The sequence below is a fragment of the Gasterosteus aculeatus genome, chromosome 15 (assembly GCF_964276395.1).
Source record: "Gasterosteus aculeatus chromosome 15, fGasAcu3.hap1.1, whole genome shotgun sequence".
NCBI classification, from domain to species: Eukaryota; Metazoa; Chordata; class Actinopteri; order Perciformes; family Gasterosteidae; genus Gasterosteus; species Gasterosteus aculeatus.
In genome coordinates this window covers 1,664,670-1,680,258 of record NC_135703.1, presented here as the reverse complement: position 1 = coordinate 1,680,258, position 15,589 = coordinate 1,664,670, and the positions used below count along the sequence as shown (strand labels likewise).

The window sequence follows — 15,589 nt, the reverse complement described above, 5'->3', positions numbered from 1 at the left end:
GATGTGATTCTGAACATTCATGCTTTTGGCTGAAATGTCTGTACAGCTGTTTGATGAATTTGCATGTAATTCGTTGCTCGTATTTATGTTCCCGTCGAGTTTCATCTGGGACCACTATGAGGGGCCGTTTGTCATCCAACCTCAGATATGTGTACGATATATGTGTATGCGACTGTGAAGATATGGAATTAGAAAGAATGCACATCCAGAACTGGCATTTGTCGAAGGAGGGGGTTCGATCGGAAGGCTTAAGGTTCATTTAGTTTGGATGTCAGATCAGGACTCATTTCAAACTGTACGTGGTTTCTTTTAGCCAATTGTTTCATTTATTTACAAATATATGTAGATTAAAGCCAGAATGAATGTGTTTCAACACAATACAGGCCAGTAATTTATTATTGCCGTAGAAGCCTGACGGATTGTGAAGTCACTCTTAAAATTGAGACACGTTTCACAAAACAATATTGCATCGGTTCACTGTAGATAGCAGCTCAGTAACACACAGGATGGAGCCGTTGGTCACGATGCCATTTATCTGTACCGGAAATGTTCAACGCTGATCTTTTCAGGACCGCGAGGCTGCGGCGGACGTCTGACCCGATTTTAAACAGCAGCTGACTGCAAATGTCAGCGTTTCCCTCCACGTGCTTGTTTTCATCTCCCGACCTGCTGCAACAAAACACAACAAAACACACGAGAATCCTTTTTTCACCGGAAACCAAATGTCACACGTCTCCCTCCAGTGGGCGCACGCGGCATTCACCACGGGCGTCATCTCGGCGTTGCTTTGGCGCCCTTTGACCCGACGAAGGTCGGCTGGGACTCGTCGCCAACAGCGGAGAGCGTTTGTATGAATAAAAGAATAAAAGCTAATTCCTGTCTCTGAAACCCTCCCAGGGGAACGTGGCTCCGTGTCCACAGCGGCTGCAGGGGACCAGGTTTCATGGCGGGGGGGGGGGGGGGGGTGGGGGGCTTGTCTCAGTGACACGGTTCACCCGGCTGTTATCAGCACCACCATCCCATTTATTGGCTCATTGTTCAGTGTTTTTATTGCTGTGTGCGTTGCAACCTTGTTACCAACACGTACGTTGCACCGGTGGAAAGCAGTTTCTTGCATGAAAAGATGGCAAGTAAGGAAGTGAGCTTACGAAGTACAAGACAAAGCTGTAAACGATTAAACCACCTAAACCCTTCTGGCCTGTGCTCCCTCACAAAAAAAACACAATGTCCAACTGGGGCCACCGTCATGTTTTAGGCCTTCTGTGAGCCACGTTAGCCGCGTTAGCCGCGTTAGCACCGGCTCTAAACTTCTCTGGTGATTTTGTTTTACAAAATTTGAGGCCAAAAGGCTGAAAGGTAATTTGCGAGTCGGAATCTTCCTTTTTCTTCCCGGTCATCATGTCGGGGCCGTTGAGATGGACCGGGTCAACTTTCACCGCCCACAATCTAATAATAGATCGAGTACTTCTTTCACCGCAGCTTTGCTCACTACACTTATTAACTCAGGCCTTTTTTTTCTCAGCGAGGTTTACGTTTAAAATCGAACAGGTCGTAAAGATCCTTTTGGACCGACACTCCCTCCCCGGTTCTGTGTAATCATTAACTGGTCCAGCCAGTTACTGAGGGCAGCCAGGAGATCTCTGCACGGCTTCACACTGCTTGTGTGAACAGATTCTCTTGTCCCCAAACCGGCGTCACGAGCCAAGAGGAAGAGAAAGCGAAAGCAGTGCAGGTGAGCTCTTTTTCACCTGAGCTACGCAGGTAAGAGGAGCGTTTTCTCTCTTTGTCTCTGTCTCTCTGTCTGTCTCTCTCTGTCTCTGTCTCTCTGTCTGTGTACATTTTACATACAGATGAAGCGACGACGGCGCTTCCCGTTTATACTGTTTGTTATCAGCTCTTTTTAACGTGTTAATCCTGAACTGATGGGATAATGATAATGAAAAAGTTAATGTCGTGTCATTGCTTTTGATTCACTAGACATTTAGTTTGAATCCGATTATTATTCTGTAAAATAAATGATAATAGTTCACGTCTTACTTGAAATGATCTTACAAACACTTTTAGATAAATTGCAGCCGTGGTGGAAGAAGTAGGAAAGTAAAAAGTACTTTCATTTTCAACTTTCGTTACAAACAGTGTTTAAGGGGCTTTACACAACACGAGGTGTGTTTGTGTCACGACGCATTGCGTCACACTGCGTTCAGTCGAACCGGCTGTTGTCGGTAAACAGAACCGGCCCCTCCTCACGGAAACCACGGGGGCCACATTCACCACCACCTGCTTCTCCCCGCAGGTGGACGATGAGATGTCTCAGAAGACGGACAGGAACGCCGACCAGGGCGACGGCGGCGGCGTCCCGCAGGCCATGCTGCGGGTGTTCAGGGACAGCATGCGGCGGGCCTCCGGCGGCAAGGGGGCGAAGGTCGCCGCCGGCCAGGACGTGGGGTCGCCGTCTTCCCCGCCGTCACCCGGTGAGTACCGCCGACGCGTGACGTGAGGCGCCGCTGCGGGCCTCTGAAGGTCAGGAGAGGAAACGCGCTCACCTGTCAGGTGACTTACCTGACTTCCGCCTGGAAGCGAGCGGGGACTCGTTGCTTCGAAAAATGAAGTAACCGCAAAGCAGGACCTGAAAAACGTGTCCCTGCTGGTCTCCCACGGGCGGTTTCATTCGGATGCTTTTCGATAGCAGAGGGATGTTTGGTTCTTCGGGGCAGCAGAAGCACTGGAGCCGAGCCAAACGCACCTTTCACCGAGACTTAATCTTTGCATTCCTCCAGAAAGTGAACGTCGAAGGTCACGTCTCCTCTGAGGAGCACCGGGGGAACTTTTTTCAGCAGGAGAGAGGAGGAGGACACATCGGCCGTCCTCTTGCTTCTGGTGTCACCTGCTGCCTTTTTCACGCTCGTCCACGTGAAAGATTGTTGTGCTTTAAGGACGTCAGCCAAAAAAGTCCACTTATTGAATAATCATCTATTTTAAGACACTAAAAATAAAATGTATCTCTGGAAAATACATTTTTTTAAAGGATTATTTTAAATGCTGCTCCAGGGTCAAACATAAACATTAAACCCCTGGATCACTTTAGCGTTCACAAATCCCTTGGCGATGTCCTGCTTTTATAAATACAAGCGTCTGTAAAAAAAGGTCAATTGTCGCTCACACATCAGGGTCAAACTACAAAAACGGAATTTGACTCACAAAGTAGAAATAACAGCTGAATAAACTGAACATCTGCATTAGGGACAAAATGACATTAATGTGTGATGGACAAACAGCACATGTTCTGTCTAGTGAGGATTACACGTAATCCACTGATACAGTGGTACAAAGATCCTATAGTGGGCTTAAATTCAGGTAAAAAATAAAATAAAAGAAATAGAACAGAAAACTGTCCACAAAAAACATTACTGGAGTCATTTATTGTGGAAATAAAACTTGACGAATAGATGATTTAAGAAAAATATAATTTCTCCCATTTAGCAGATTTAACGTGACTCTTTTAAATAATAATCAGCTTAAAGGTAAAATAGTGAATGCACGGTTATTATCTATTAAATGTGACTGATTGGCTTTGAGCACGAGGTTCCCAGCAGCCAATCACGTCTGGGCTCGTAAACCGCGTCTTTCCCTCCCGCTCAGATCCCAACGTGGTCGGGTTCGGGGACTCGCTCATGAGAAGGGGGGCGTCCATACGGCGGAGCCTGAAGTTGGGATCGAAGAAGGATAAAGGCTTGCGGCAGGAGGCGGTGGTCTCCAAAGGCCCAGCCGTCGACAAGATGGAGGAGGAGGAGGAGCAGGAGGAAGAGGAGGCGTATGAGGAGATGGAGGAGTCGTACACGCTGCCGGAGATACCTCACACCCCGCTGTCAGGTACGTTCTCTTCATCAGGTCTTAATATGGGAGGGGGGGACTGCATAGTATATATGTATATTCATTATAGGAAAAATATTAGAAAAAATAAAGAATATTGGGTTGAAAGATGTCATATTAAAAAAAGTCAAAATATTTGAATTAAAATGTCTTTGAATAAAAGACGAAAAATATTTGGTCAAACGAATGTTTTGTTGAAAAATTAAATTATATTAGTAACTTTAATTTGCACGTCTCCACATGAATAAATGAGCTGTCTGAAGACATTCGTGGCTTCAAGTTATGAATCGTGACCTTTCGTCTTCAAGTTCCCAAACAGCTTTGGGTCTCCGTCTCTGTTTTGGCTACAGGAGCAGCCGGCGCTCTTATTCCCAGTGTAAACACACGGGTTTAGCGTGTCTGCAGACACACGCGTTCACTGTCCACATCCGGCCTGCAAGACGCTTTAATTTCACGATGTTTCCCTTATGTCCATCGATGAGTTGAGAACATGTTTAACAGGACGAATAAACTGTGACAGCGTGTGTCCTCCGTGTATCTCCACGTGAACCTTCAAGCTCTACCGTGTCCCCAGTGATGCAGATCAATAAGCTGATTGAGATGGAGGTGCTGGAGGAGGCTCACCTGAACCTGCTGGCCCTGCGGCGGGAGTTCCAGCAGGAGCAGGAGCGCTGCAGCGAGGACTCCCCCATGGAGCTGGCCAAGAAGGAGAAAGACCTCAACCTCCTCTACGGCGAGCTGAGGAACAAGGTCAACGCCATCGTGCGCGACTCCAACTCCCTTCCCTCCAGGAACAAGGGGCTGCTGGTCGCCGTGGCTCGCATCATCCAGGAGGAGGAGAGGAGGGCGGAGGAGCCCGGCGGGCTGGCGGGCAGCTGGATGGAGGCGTGGAGGGAGGCGGTGGACGATGGGGTGCGGGCAAAGGTGGCGGGCGTCCAGCTGGAGCGCACGGAGCAAAACGCCTCCTGGCTGGCCGTTCACCTGGGGCTGCTGGGGAAGGCCGTGACGGAGGACCTGCAGCAGGTGAGGGCGGAGCTGCGGCGCTCGTACCCGCCCAGCTTCCAGGTCTTCGGCGCCTACGTCGGCAGCTACGGCCGAGTCGTGGGGCAGCACGTGGGGAAGCTGGAGCAGCGGGCGACGGAGCTGAAGGACCTGCACGCTCTGCTGGACTGGATCATCAACCGCTACCAGAGGTCAGGGAAGGTCGATGCAGAAGGTCCTGTCACCTACGAGGTCTTTGTCAGGCACAATGAATAATCTGCTGTTTTGAGTAACCAAAGCCTAATTTGATAGCTCACCTTATGTGCGTCACGCGTGGACGATGGTGCCTCCAGGTGTCATCCAATTCACTAAGTGCTTCATTCGATGAAACAAAACCCAAATACACACGAAATGTGCAGTGGGCCCTTTGACAGACGTGTCGTACCAGGGAGAAAACACGCGTGTCATCCGTCAGAGGAACCTCCCACTCGCTCTGCACAGATTCAGAGGAAATGTTGAAGTCTTCGGAAAAGCACATTTGAACAGTGGAGATGTTTAGCGACAGCAGTAGAGGGACCACCCCCCCCCCCCCCAAGGAAAGGAAAACAGGCTTGAAACAACATTTGAGAGGCCGAAAATAAACTGATGGGGGAAAAAAAAGCACAACACTCTCTCTCGAGGCCAAAAAGGAAAACATGAAATCAGGTCGCGTGTCTCTCAGATTATGTAAAGTAGCACCTTCAAAAAGGGCTTCTTCATTCAGTGTGTCACACACACACACACACACACACACACACACAATATACAAGAACGATGCAGTATTCTCCATGTGCTTGGAAGCATAAAACTCAATGAGTATTTGAAAGTATTTTTTTATTTGAACCCGGTTTCCTCCCGGCGTGAAGCGACACGTCTGCGCTCCGGGTGGCGCGCCAGCGTGGTTAAAAGTGTCTCGTTTCACCCCGCACAGCGAGAGGATCATGGGAAGTCCGTCCCTGCAGCCGGACATGAGGGACCACACCGCCCAGCTGAAGCTGGAGGACGACTTCCTGCCGCGGCTGAGGGACAAGTTCTGCTGCGCCGTGAAGGTCGGCAGCACCGCGGGCCTCGCGCGTGGCCACGTTGGAGAGATGATGATGAGTTAGGGTCCTCAGAGGATGAGAAGAAGCCTCCACCTTTCTTCTGTCTCTGCTTGTTGCTGCAGGAGGACCTGAAGGCCTCATTTGTGAGGATCATCACGATGGAAGACGAGGACTTCTGGAAGGACGGGAAGCCTCCGGAGAAGGAGGACGACCTCCTCAGCCATCCGATGCCCATGGACATCTGGACGGTGGGATTCCCATTACGTAGATGACGAAGATGACAGATGTCCCACGGCATGTAAAATAGTGGAGTAGAAAATGAATATTTTATAATAAAAGTACCACGAGGGGGCCTGAAGCGTATGAATAAGCGAGGATATAAGAGGATATCTTCTCATGCTGAAAGAAAATTAAGAAAATGTTACTTAAATTCCCACCATATGAATAAATAATGAATAATTATTATTCTTATGGTTTTGTTGCTGAAAGACAAACATAATTGGTGTAATTAGTCTGATTCTGGTTTTTCCAGGTGCAGTGTCGCGATGTGACCACGTGGGGGAAGCAGACAGCTTCCCTTCGCGCTCACTGTTAACGTGTGAATGACCAACCGTGTTTCCTCTCTGCAGAAAGTGGAGGGAATCGTTTCAAACTGTCGACTGATCGACGACCAGCTGCAGCAGAGAGTGATCTCGTCCTGCCTCCAGGAGCTGAAGGACTTCCCCAAGAGGTTTGTGTACAAATACCTGAAGGTCATCGATTCTGCATTTAACATCAACGTGTAACAGTGTCCCTCAAGATGAAGCAACACGTGAACTGCTGCTCACAGCCGTTAACCAGCTTTTGTGAAACACAAAGCAGGTTTTAAACTTAGAAGATTTGAGCATCAAGTTGAGTTGTGGGATAGAAGTTTAGCGGTATAAATATTTGCGATATGAGTGGGATCAAAGGTCAAGTGGTGTCAGGGAGGGAAAATACCGCATGTGTATAAATCATTTAAAAGAGGAAGGTGAAGACTGAGGGGAACCACCAATAAGAGAACCGGCTGAAAACTCCTTTGTCCCGTCTTGTGCAATAACAACGCTGTCGAAATGTCGGAATATTTCCTCTGATTGGTTTGTGACCAATGTTGTTTTAAACCAAACCCCTCTGTGATAAGGTTGATTATTAATAATGTGTGCATTGTCCTTTATCTCACAAACTCTCATTAATCTTACTTCAGTTTTATCTCTGCAGCAGCAAAAAAAGTGAACAGAAAAACTATGACAAAGCAGTGAAAGGAATGTTTTCTGCCGTACTTAATTCAAGTAAAACTAGCTAATACCACAGTGTAGAACTACAGGTAAATACACACAGTAAAAGTACAAACGTAATAGCATCAAAATATACTTCACTTCCAAAAAGTACTCAACATGTCTGACAATCATATATATTATTATCAATTTAATGTTCATTTAAATGATCTACTGCTGCGTAGTTTAATCCACAATAACACACCATTGATTGATTGGTGGATCTTTATTTTTGAATTAATAATCTAAATCCACAAAAGTACTTAAATCCAGCTGAAGAACTCAAAGTACAACATTTTTAAAAGTATTGATATAAGTGAAATACTGCACGTATAGGATGTGGTATTTTACATTACAGGTCATTTAGCTGACGCTTTTATCCAAAGCGACTTACATTATATTTTGGCCCCGCGGAGCAATTAGTGGTTGGGTGCCTTGCTCGGGGACACGGGGCAGCCGGGGCTCAAACCAACGGCCCTGCGGTCCCCAGCGCACCCTCTCCTCCCCCCTGAGCCTCCATGACCCCACGGACGTGTTCCTGTCTCTCCTCAGGCTGGAGGCGGAGTTCAGGCGTCGCTGCGACGCGCTCAGGCCGGCGCGCCTCTGGACCGAGTATCAGATAACCTACATCAACTGCTTCGCTGCTTTACAGTAAGTCACGTGACTTCTGCGGGGACAAACCCGCGTGTCCCCACAAGACCACGAGCCGGTAGAGAAGTCCAACAGAAGCAGAGCTTAAAATATAGGAGGAGTGAAATTTGAGAACACACTAATCTGTCTCCAGAAAGTAGGCCAGGTCCTTCAAAATAAAAGCTCCAGATGGTACGAATATGTTTGAATACATTTATCGGTGTTTAATTAGTACATCGGTGGTGAAATGTCTCGTGCATGAAGAGCACTAAGAATTAAGGAAAAAATACTGCACATTAGTGGAAAAATACTAATCATGTTTGAATGGAGCTTTACATGAGCATTTATTTTCCTCTCCATCCCAGAAGTGAATATCACGCGTTTACAAAAGGTTCCTGGAACTTATTTAGAGGGTTCCACCTAGAACCATCTGTGCTTCAAGGTTTCGCCCAGGAAAACCCTCCTGTGAGGTTCTATCTATTGTTCTCTATGTCGTTCTGCATGTTCGTGTTTTGACCCAAATGCACGACACACGACCCCGGGGCTCTTTGACCTTTAATTAAAGCTGCGGGGCAGAAGGGCCGGTCGGGTCACCGGGTCGGGCCAGCGGGGTAAACAGGGGCAGGCGGGACGGCAACAAGAGATCCGTCTGGGAAGAAACGCTGGAGAGTCCGGCACGGAGGCTGAAGAACCTTCTGGCAGCCGGTGAGTGCGTGACTGGGGTTTGAATACTCAAGGGAGTGAGACGGGTAGACAGGCGAGCGTGATCGGGTCGACGAGGCGCACGTGCCCAGCAGGTGTACAGAATGACCTGAATATGGGGGGAGGTGGAGCTAAACTGTGACACTGCTGGTTCATTCCAATGACAACGTTCCGCGTGACTGGAAAAAAAACCAACAACCCTGGCGCGGCTCTTTTGTTTGGATGAGTCATCACAAAAAGAAAGCCGGAGGCCGGGGGGAGATTCCCGGCCTGCGTGCCAACGGCCCGCCGCAGAGAGAGCGGAGGCATTCTCTCCAGAGGCCCCGGTCACGTGACTTTGGGGAATCGGGCCTGCGAGTGAGAAACGCTGGTGCTGTGTGGGTGCAGTTTTCTTCCTGTTCTGCCGCTGTGGTTCTTTACAACCTCCATGCAAAGGGGGCTCAGTCACGCGGACATCCGCCAAGTAAATGAGTCCATAGAAAAGCGCCTGAAAGAGAAAAAAAGGCTTCAGTCTGGATGAGAAACTGTGTGAAATTCAGGTACAAATGAGGTATGACCTGAATGAGGAGAACAATGTAATCTGTAACGTATTCCGCTACATTAACTAATCTGAGTATTGTATTCTGAATACTTGGATTACTCCCACATTGAATTGCATTTTGTAAAGGAACGTGGGCATCACATCCTGCCTAGCAGGCTTATTCTCTCGTGTTCTTCTGTTCCAACTGGCTGGATGTGCTCGGCCCAAGTCTAACACATTTTTGTGTTTGTGTTAAAAAAATCTAAGCGCCGTTTAAGCGAACGCGAGCTCATCTTGGCTGACGTCAGCTAGCATGTCAAACGGGCCTAATCTGAGTCTTTCAGCGGCTCCGGGGCTCGTAAATCAGCACGTAGGAGAAAGTAAAGTCGCACATCTGGCTGATACAACTATACAATAGCATCGATGAGAAGGATCAATTAAAGCCAAAAAGTTAACATTTATAACAAGTATACATGAGCGATTCTCCGCAGAGATATCTGGCTCTAACTGTTGCTTGCAAGCAGGAGGTCGAATACACAAGCACGTATTTTCAGCGTAAATGGCGTCAGCGAGCAGTAAAAACGCTGAGTTTTTATACACACACAAGAAGCAAGTTCATCCTCAGTGGAAGGTGGAAATTATAATTAATAGACAAAAAGTAGAAACGCGTCTATGAGACGGAGTTGACCGGCCTCCCTTCTCAGGACAGCTGCCAATTAAAGGTTTCGTACCATCCTGCTCTTTGCACGTCAGGGTCAAATACAGACACTTAAGACACGGGTTTAGCACAAGACAACGTTATAACATGTTACACGCATCTCACGGTGACCAGTAAAGCTGCAGCAGGCGACTACCTTTGGCTAATTAAAAAAATAAACTTAATGTTACTTTAAGATGCTTCTTCGGGTTGGAGGTGGAGGTTTTGGACGCTGAAAGGAGGCAGTTGCGCTGCCGTTATCAATGCTTTGTTCCTGCCCCCGGCTCTGTTCTGCTCCCATTCGGACTCCGTTAGCAGCTACCGATCAAACAATGAGGGTTTTCGTTAGTTTTCATGGCCGCGCTTCAGGGAAATGCATCAAGTTGCCTTCATTTATTTAGAGAGTGAATGAACTCTCGTACCGTCGTGTAAGCCATTGATTTCAACAATGTAACTGTATTCTGAGTACCGTCTATTTAAAATGTAACTAACGGAATACAGTTACTCCGAATTTGTATTCTAAATACGTCACGCCGGTGATGATTGTTATCATATCATGACAACGCTGCACTTGTTTTAAGGTGGAGGAGGAAACAGGAAGGGAGGGATGTCTGGAGGGAAAATTCTGAAGAGGGAGTGAAAGCGTTGACTAATTATTATGGCGGGAATCCGAAGGGTCAGCTGATAAACCCGTTGGGTCACGAGGTGATTGATGAAGTGATTGATGTTCATTCTGTTTTCTAGTATTGAACTATTCAATTCAAGTACTCTTTTCCGAAAGCAAAGTATACAAAGTGTGTCGTCGTCGTCGAGGTGACCCAGCCGGCGGTGCTGTTTGTGGCCCGCAGGCAGCACATGGGGAGGTACCGGGACGCGTGTCCGCAGGAGGTGGACGCCTTCGGAGCGGAGGCGACGGGGCTGACGGCCCGGCTGCTGCAGGCGCTGGAGGAGCAGTTCAAAGAGGAGGTGGAGGTAATGACGGCGTGACGGGATGAAATAACGACACATCAGAGGGAACGAAACAGTATTGATATAGAAAGTATAAAGAGTTCATTCTCATCCAGGGTTCCTAGTTACACAACTTTTAGAAATCCCACCGTGTCATTTAGTGTTTTCCGGGTTTCTGATCAGATGTTCTGTTCTGAACGGAAGCAAACAACGTAGTTCAGGACGGCTGATTGAAATGGTCCCTCTGAACCCGTCCTGCAGCCGTACCTGAGGAGGATGATGACCAGGAAGTGGCTCACCAACGACGACGACTTCCAGCGTCTCCACCGCCGGGCGGAGCTTCTGTCGCAGCACTGCGCTCTGATGAGGCCTCCTCATGCTCAGGTGAGGAGGAGGAAGAGGAGGAAGAGGAGGAGGAGGAGGGGGGGATTTCCAGCATTTACCAACCGCTTCCTTTTCCTGAGATAAAGCCCCCCACCAGTTAATGAGGGTTTTACTGGCATCGGTCCTGATGGGACATCGTTGATAAAGGAAGGACACAGGAAAGCGTTTCTATTTGAGCTTCCTCGCAGGTCGGGAGAGAAAGTCCCTGTTTACGCTTTCATCGCTTTCGGAAGTTCCAGTGGATTAAATGGTTCTGGGCCGGATGCTGTCTGAAAGGAAACCCTGGAAACCCCGGATAGTAATGAATGAGTGTGAGGGGGGGTCACATGATCCATCCTGTGTGTGTGTGTGTCCCGGCGGCAGGAGTTTGCGAGCCGGCTGCACCTGCACGTGTCGAGGGAATACGTGGGCCAGCTGATGAAGAGCAACTACTCGTGCAAGAACCGGAAACACGAGAAGGCGGCGAGCAAGATTCGCTCGCAGTGGGAACGCGTCAGTGAGCACTTTCAATGCATGGTAATAAACACTGATTATTCACTGACCAGCTCACCATTGACTCACTTTACTTTCTTTTAGTACGTTTAGCTAAACATATTTCTGTCGGACAGAATATTTTCACCATTGTTACTTTTACTCATGTAAAATGTTTAGTGCTTCTTCACTAAATGTAGTATTTCATTGATCTAGTATTTTACTTCCATTAATTGCCATTGATTCAACTTTTACTGGATTCCCTACATTTCCCATGATGCAACTCAATGAGGTGTGCAGTATGAGACATGAGAAAAGCTTCTCCAGAGGCCGCTGAGTTCACTTTCATGAATAGTAAACGTTCCTTTGAGGTTTGACGAGGTTTTGCTTCAGCGCCATGATAGTTCTTATGATTTATGGTCTCTGCTGAATCTCACGACACTGTTTCCAGTTCATTTACAACATCAGCAAACAATCAAAAACGGTTTTGAACCCGTATGTGTGCGCGTTCTGTTTGTGCGTCCGCGCCAGAAGTCGACCCACGAGTGGCTCTACGACGCCGGAGACGACCTGAGCGACGTCGTCGCGCAGAAGAACGCGGCCGACATAAAGGACCACCTGCAGCCGCTCGTGGAGCACTACCCCGACTTCAGGTGAGCTCCGCCCCCCCCCCCAGCCGCTCCGGACTCGTCTGAAACGTTTCATTCCAGGTCTGCTAAAGAGGAACCTAACATGTGGAAAGGTCATCTCAACCGTGAAGACATTCAACAACATCCCGAGGCTTCCCCTCTTTCAGACTGTGGGAGTATGTCGGCGCTTCTCCTCACGGACTGAAGCTCTGCAGGAATCCGCCTCCTAGTTTAGAGACGCCGACATCGAGGAACCAGAAGAAGAGACCAACAATCAATATTCACTTACAGATACAGAGAAAAGGAAGCACCGACTCAACATCTGCAGGGTTTTACCCACTTCAGAGGGAGCATCAGGTTTCTGGTTGGACGATAAGAGATCAGACCCGTGACCTTTGACCCCAACAGTTTACATTAAATACGTGCTGTGTTCTATCCTGAGGTTGAAGATACTTGAAGTACGATCGAGTTCTTAAAGTTCCTCAAGAGAAACAACTGGAGAACCCGGAAGTCGCGGCGGGTTCTGCATGTTTCTCAGGCGTCTGAAACTGAACTACCGGCCTGTGCTTCCTCCTCTTCTCCCCCTGCAGCCAGAAGCACCTGGTGGCCGTGCTGAACTTCCGAGGCCTGCGGCGAGGCCGCGAGCACCAGCTGATCCTCCAGCGCCACGCCCAGCTGCAGGAGAAGACGGGCGCCGCGGGCGAGAGGAGCCACGCCTTTTTCTCCAACATGCCGGTCGCCGTCCAGGCGGGCTGCCTCTCCAACGTGCCCTTCTCCTGCCTCGGCTGAAGACCTGCGGCCGGGGGCCTTTTTTTAAAAGGTGGTTCCACACTTTTGTTTTTGGCAGACAAGCGGTTCGTTTCTCACACGGTTGTGATTCAGTTAGCGGTTTACCGTCGACCCCTGAAGGTCAGCTGGTTCTCTCAGCGACGAGAGGCTCCGTCCGCTCTCACCGGAAGGAGGTCCAGAATGTTTGTTTAAAAGACAAATATTTCAAGTATGAGGCTTGAGATCTGCCGATTTTGATAATGAGGAAAAGATGTGTATTGCTGTATATTTTAACACGTTGAGAGGAATCAGGAGGCGAACTGACTCATTGATTTGGTCTTTGGTCTCCTCAAAAACGATGGCTAACGATATGTTTCCACTTCTAAAACGTAGAGGCCGCGCAGGGACGCAGCGCGCTGCGCAATGGGAGGGAGGCGTGACAGAAAACGCAGCGTTGTTTTTGGGGCAGAAAGAAAACTTTTCCCAGACGGATCCTGATTAGAGTCCGACCAGTGAAATGTTGCGAAACTTGAATGCGCCGTGAAGCTCTGATGGAATAAATGAAAAGCAGGTTTCTGCTGTGGAATGCTCCTTCTCTGGAATCTGTGTTGGACCTGAATCTCAGTGTAAGATCTCCTAATAAAAAGTGTACTAAACTCTTGTGTGTTGCGTGAGCATTTACCCAGTGAACGGTACATTAACCTCAAAGCAGCTAAACGTGAGGGTTTTTCTAGTGAAATATGTTTCAGCAGATCCCAGATGATCCTGTGTGATCTTCTTTGCACATTTCATTCATTTATTTGATCCTGATTCTGTTTTCCTGATGATTGTTGTGAAGCGTTTGGCTCTCAGGAGGCTTCAAATCCGGTTTTCTTCTTTTTGTGACCAGTTTAAGGAACCAAATCCCAAAATAGGAAATGCTTCTGCATCGGATCAGTGTGACGGCCGCCAAAGGGAATCAAAATGTGTCAAACTAATTAGTTCTCTTTTTTAATAAAATGTATGAAACAACCCAGTGAGCATTTTTTGGTTGAAAAGACGTTTAAAAGACGTCTATGGCCCAACGTTGAAAAGACGTTGAAAAGACGTTGCAAAATGGTTTAAAAGTGAAAGTTGTTTCAACGTGATTTTTTACACGGTAATATTTCTTATTCTCTTTTGTGCTATATCACTATTTTGGAAGTTTAAAAAGAAACTACGTCCACATTTGTAAGTTTACCACCGATATTATAAATCACGTTGAAAATGTCTTTTCAACGTCTACGAATAGACGTTGAAACCACTTTCACTTTTAAACCAATTTGCAACGTCTTTTCAACGTCCGGCCATAAACATCTTTTAAACGTCTTTTCAACGTTGAAATGCTCGCTGGTTGAAATGTGGTCTAAACGCAAACGTCTTTTCAACGTCTATGAATAGACGTTGAAACAACTTTCACTTTTGAACCAATTTGCAACCTCTTTTCATCGTCGGGCCAAAGACGTCTTTTAAACGTTGTTTCAACGGATAAATTGCTCGCTGGAAACTTAGAAGTTACATACTTAGTCACAGTTGTCATGTTAACATCCCTAATGTCTGAATCTCTAATGACTGTAGAAAAACATTTGAAACACAAAAAGAGATTTGATGTAAATACTTTTTATCAAACGTTACAGCTGCATGTCTTTTCTTTTCTTTGACCTGAAGTGCAAACGTTTGGTCACATTGGAAGAACCTGATGAAATCGTGGGCAGGATTTCCATCCGACACACGTGTGTGTAAACTAAGCTCAATGTAAGAAATAGGATTTAAGTCCAAATGTGAGCTGCGTCCTTCTGAGGAACGTCTGTCTCAACGTCTTCTTGCTGCCCGTGATGAAGAGCTCACATGTTTCTGTCTGAACACGGCGGCTCGGATACTTTCGCTTTTCATTGGGTCGTGTTTTGCAAAAGTTTCCGTTCAGAGTTGCATGTTAGAGTCTGTGGGTTCATTGTGACACTGAGGTGAGAAATGATGAAAGAAACCTTTTCGTAGAAAATGTTGTCTTTGACAGAAATGTCGGAACGCTTCCTCTTCTTCTCTTAAATCCTTTTCTAATGAACGTGTTCCATCCAATGTAAACACAAGAGCATCCTCATTGGCCTTTAACACAAATAAATCTTTGTTTTTTGGGGTCGAAAAACTCCAAAACTATTTGATTGATTGTCATAAACTTTAAAAGAAACATCCGTGCTCCTCGGAGGATTCACCCAACTGACCCTGATTTCCCTTTTTTATAATTCATTACTTTTTTTTTAGTGCTTATTAGCAAATGTTTCCATGCTGACGTTCAGAACGTTGCACTCTGCACACATCAAGCTGTTGGCATCATCACTGGACGCATGGCAGCAGCTAACGTGAAGATCAAGATGAGAAGGATGACGGGACGAGTGACACACAACAACAGGGGTGATCTTGTTTATAATAAAAACGAAGGTCACAGGAAACATAACATCTAACTTATTCTACTGTACTGTCCACCCTTCAGCCTGCAGCCCACCTCAGAATAGGAACCAGGAGAAAATAAATAAACAAATAAAATGGAATAAAAAAATAAAACTCAATATCCTGCCGGAGGCAACTGTTGAAGGTCAAAG

The 15,589-nt window shown here is 47.2% G+C and overlaps 1 protein-coding gene across 5 annotated transcripts; it reads left to right on the top strand.

Moving 5' to 3' along the window:
• The first annotated feature begins 1,617 nt into the window (after positions 1-1,617).
• exoc3l4 (exocyst complex component 3-like 4) lies at positions 1,618-13,630 on the top strand. 5 transcript variants are annotated; one of them, XR_013452746.1, is made up of 15 exons: positions 1,618-1,761; positions 2,294-2,471; positions 3,640-3,870; positions 4,445-5,063; positions 5,822-5,939; positions 6,056-6,181; positions 6,563-6,663; positions 7,778-7,876; positions 10,356-10,479; positions 10,623-10,746; positions 10,984-11,106; positions 11,470-11,622; positions 12,109-12,230; positions 12,797-13,026; positions 13,368-13,630. XR_013452746.1 is itself a non-coding variant. In XM_040200167.2 (14 exons), exons 2-13 carry the CDS (start codon positions 2,306-2,308, stop codon positions 12,993-12,995), a joined length of 2,181 nt encoding a protein of 726 aa, XP_040056101.2. In that variant the 5' UTR covers positions 1,618-1,761; positions 2,294-2,305; the 3' UTR covers positions 12,996-13,026; positions 13,368-13,630. The 5 variants fall into 5 exon arrangements, 3 of the variants coding, with proteins under 3 accessions (XP_040056101.2, XP_040056100.2, XP_077945398.1); XR_005714289.2 differs by having other exon boundaries at positions 12,797-13,630; XM_040200167.2 differs by lacking the exon at positions 10,356-10,479.
• The last annotated feature ends 1,959 nt before the right edge of the window (positions 13,631-15,589 follow it).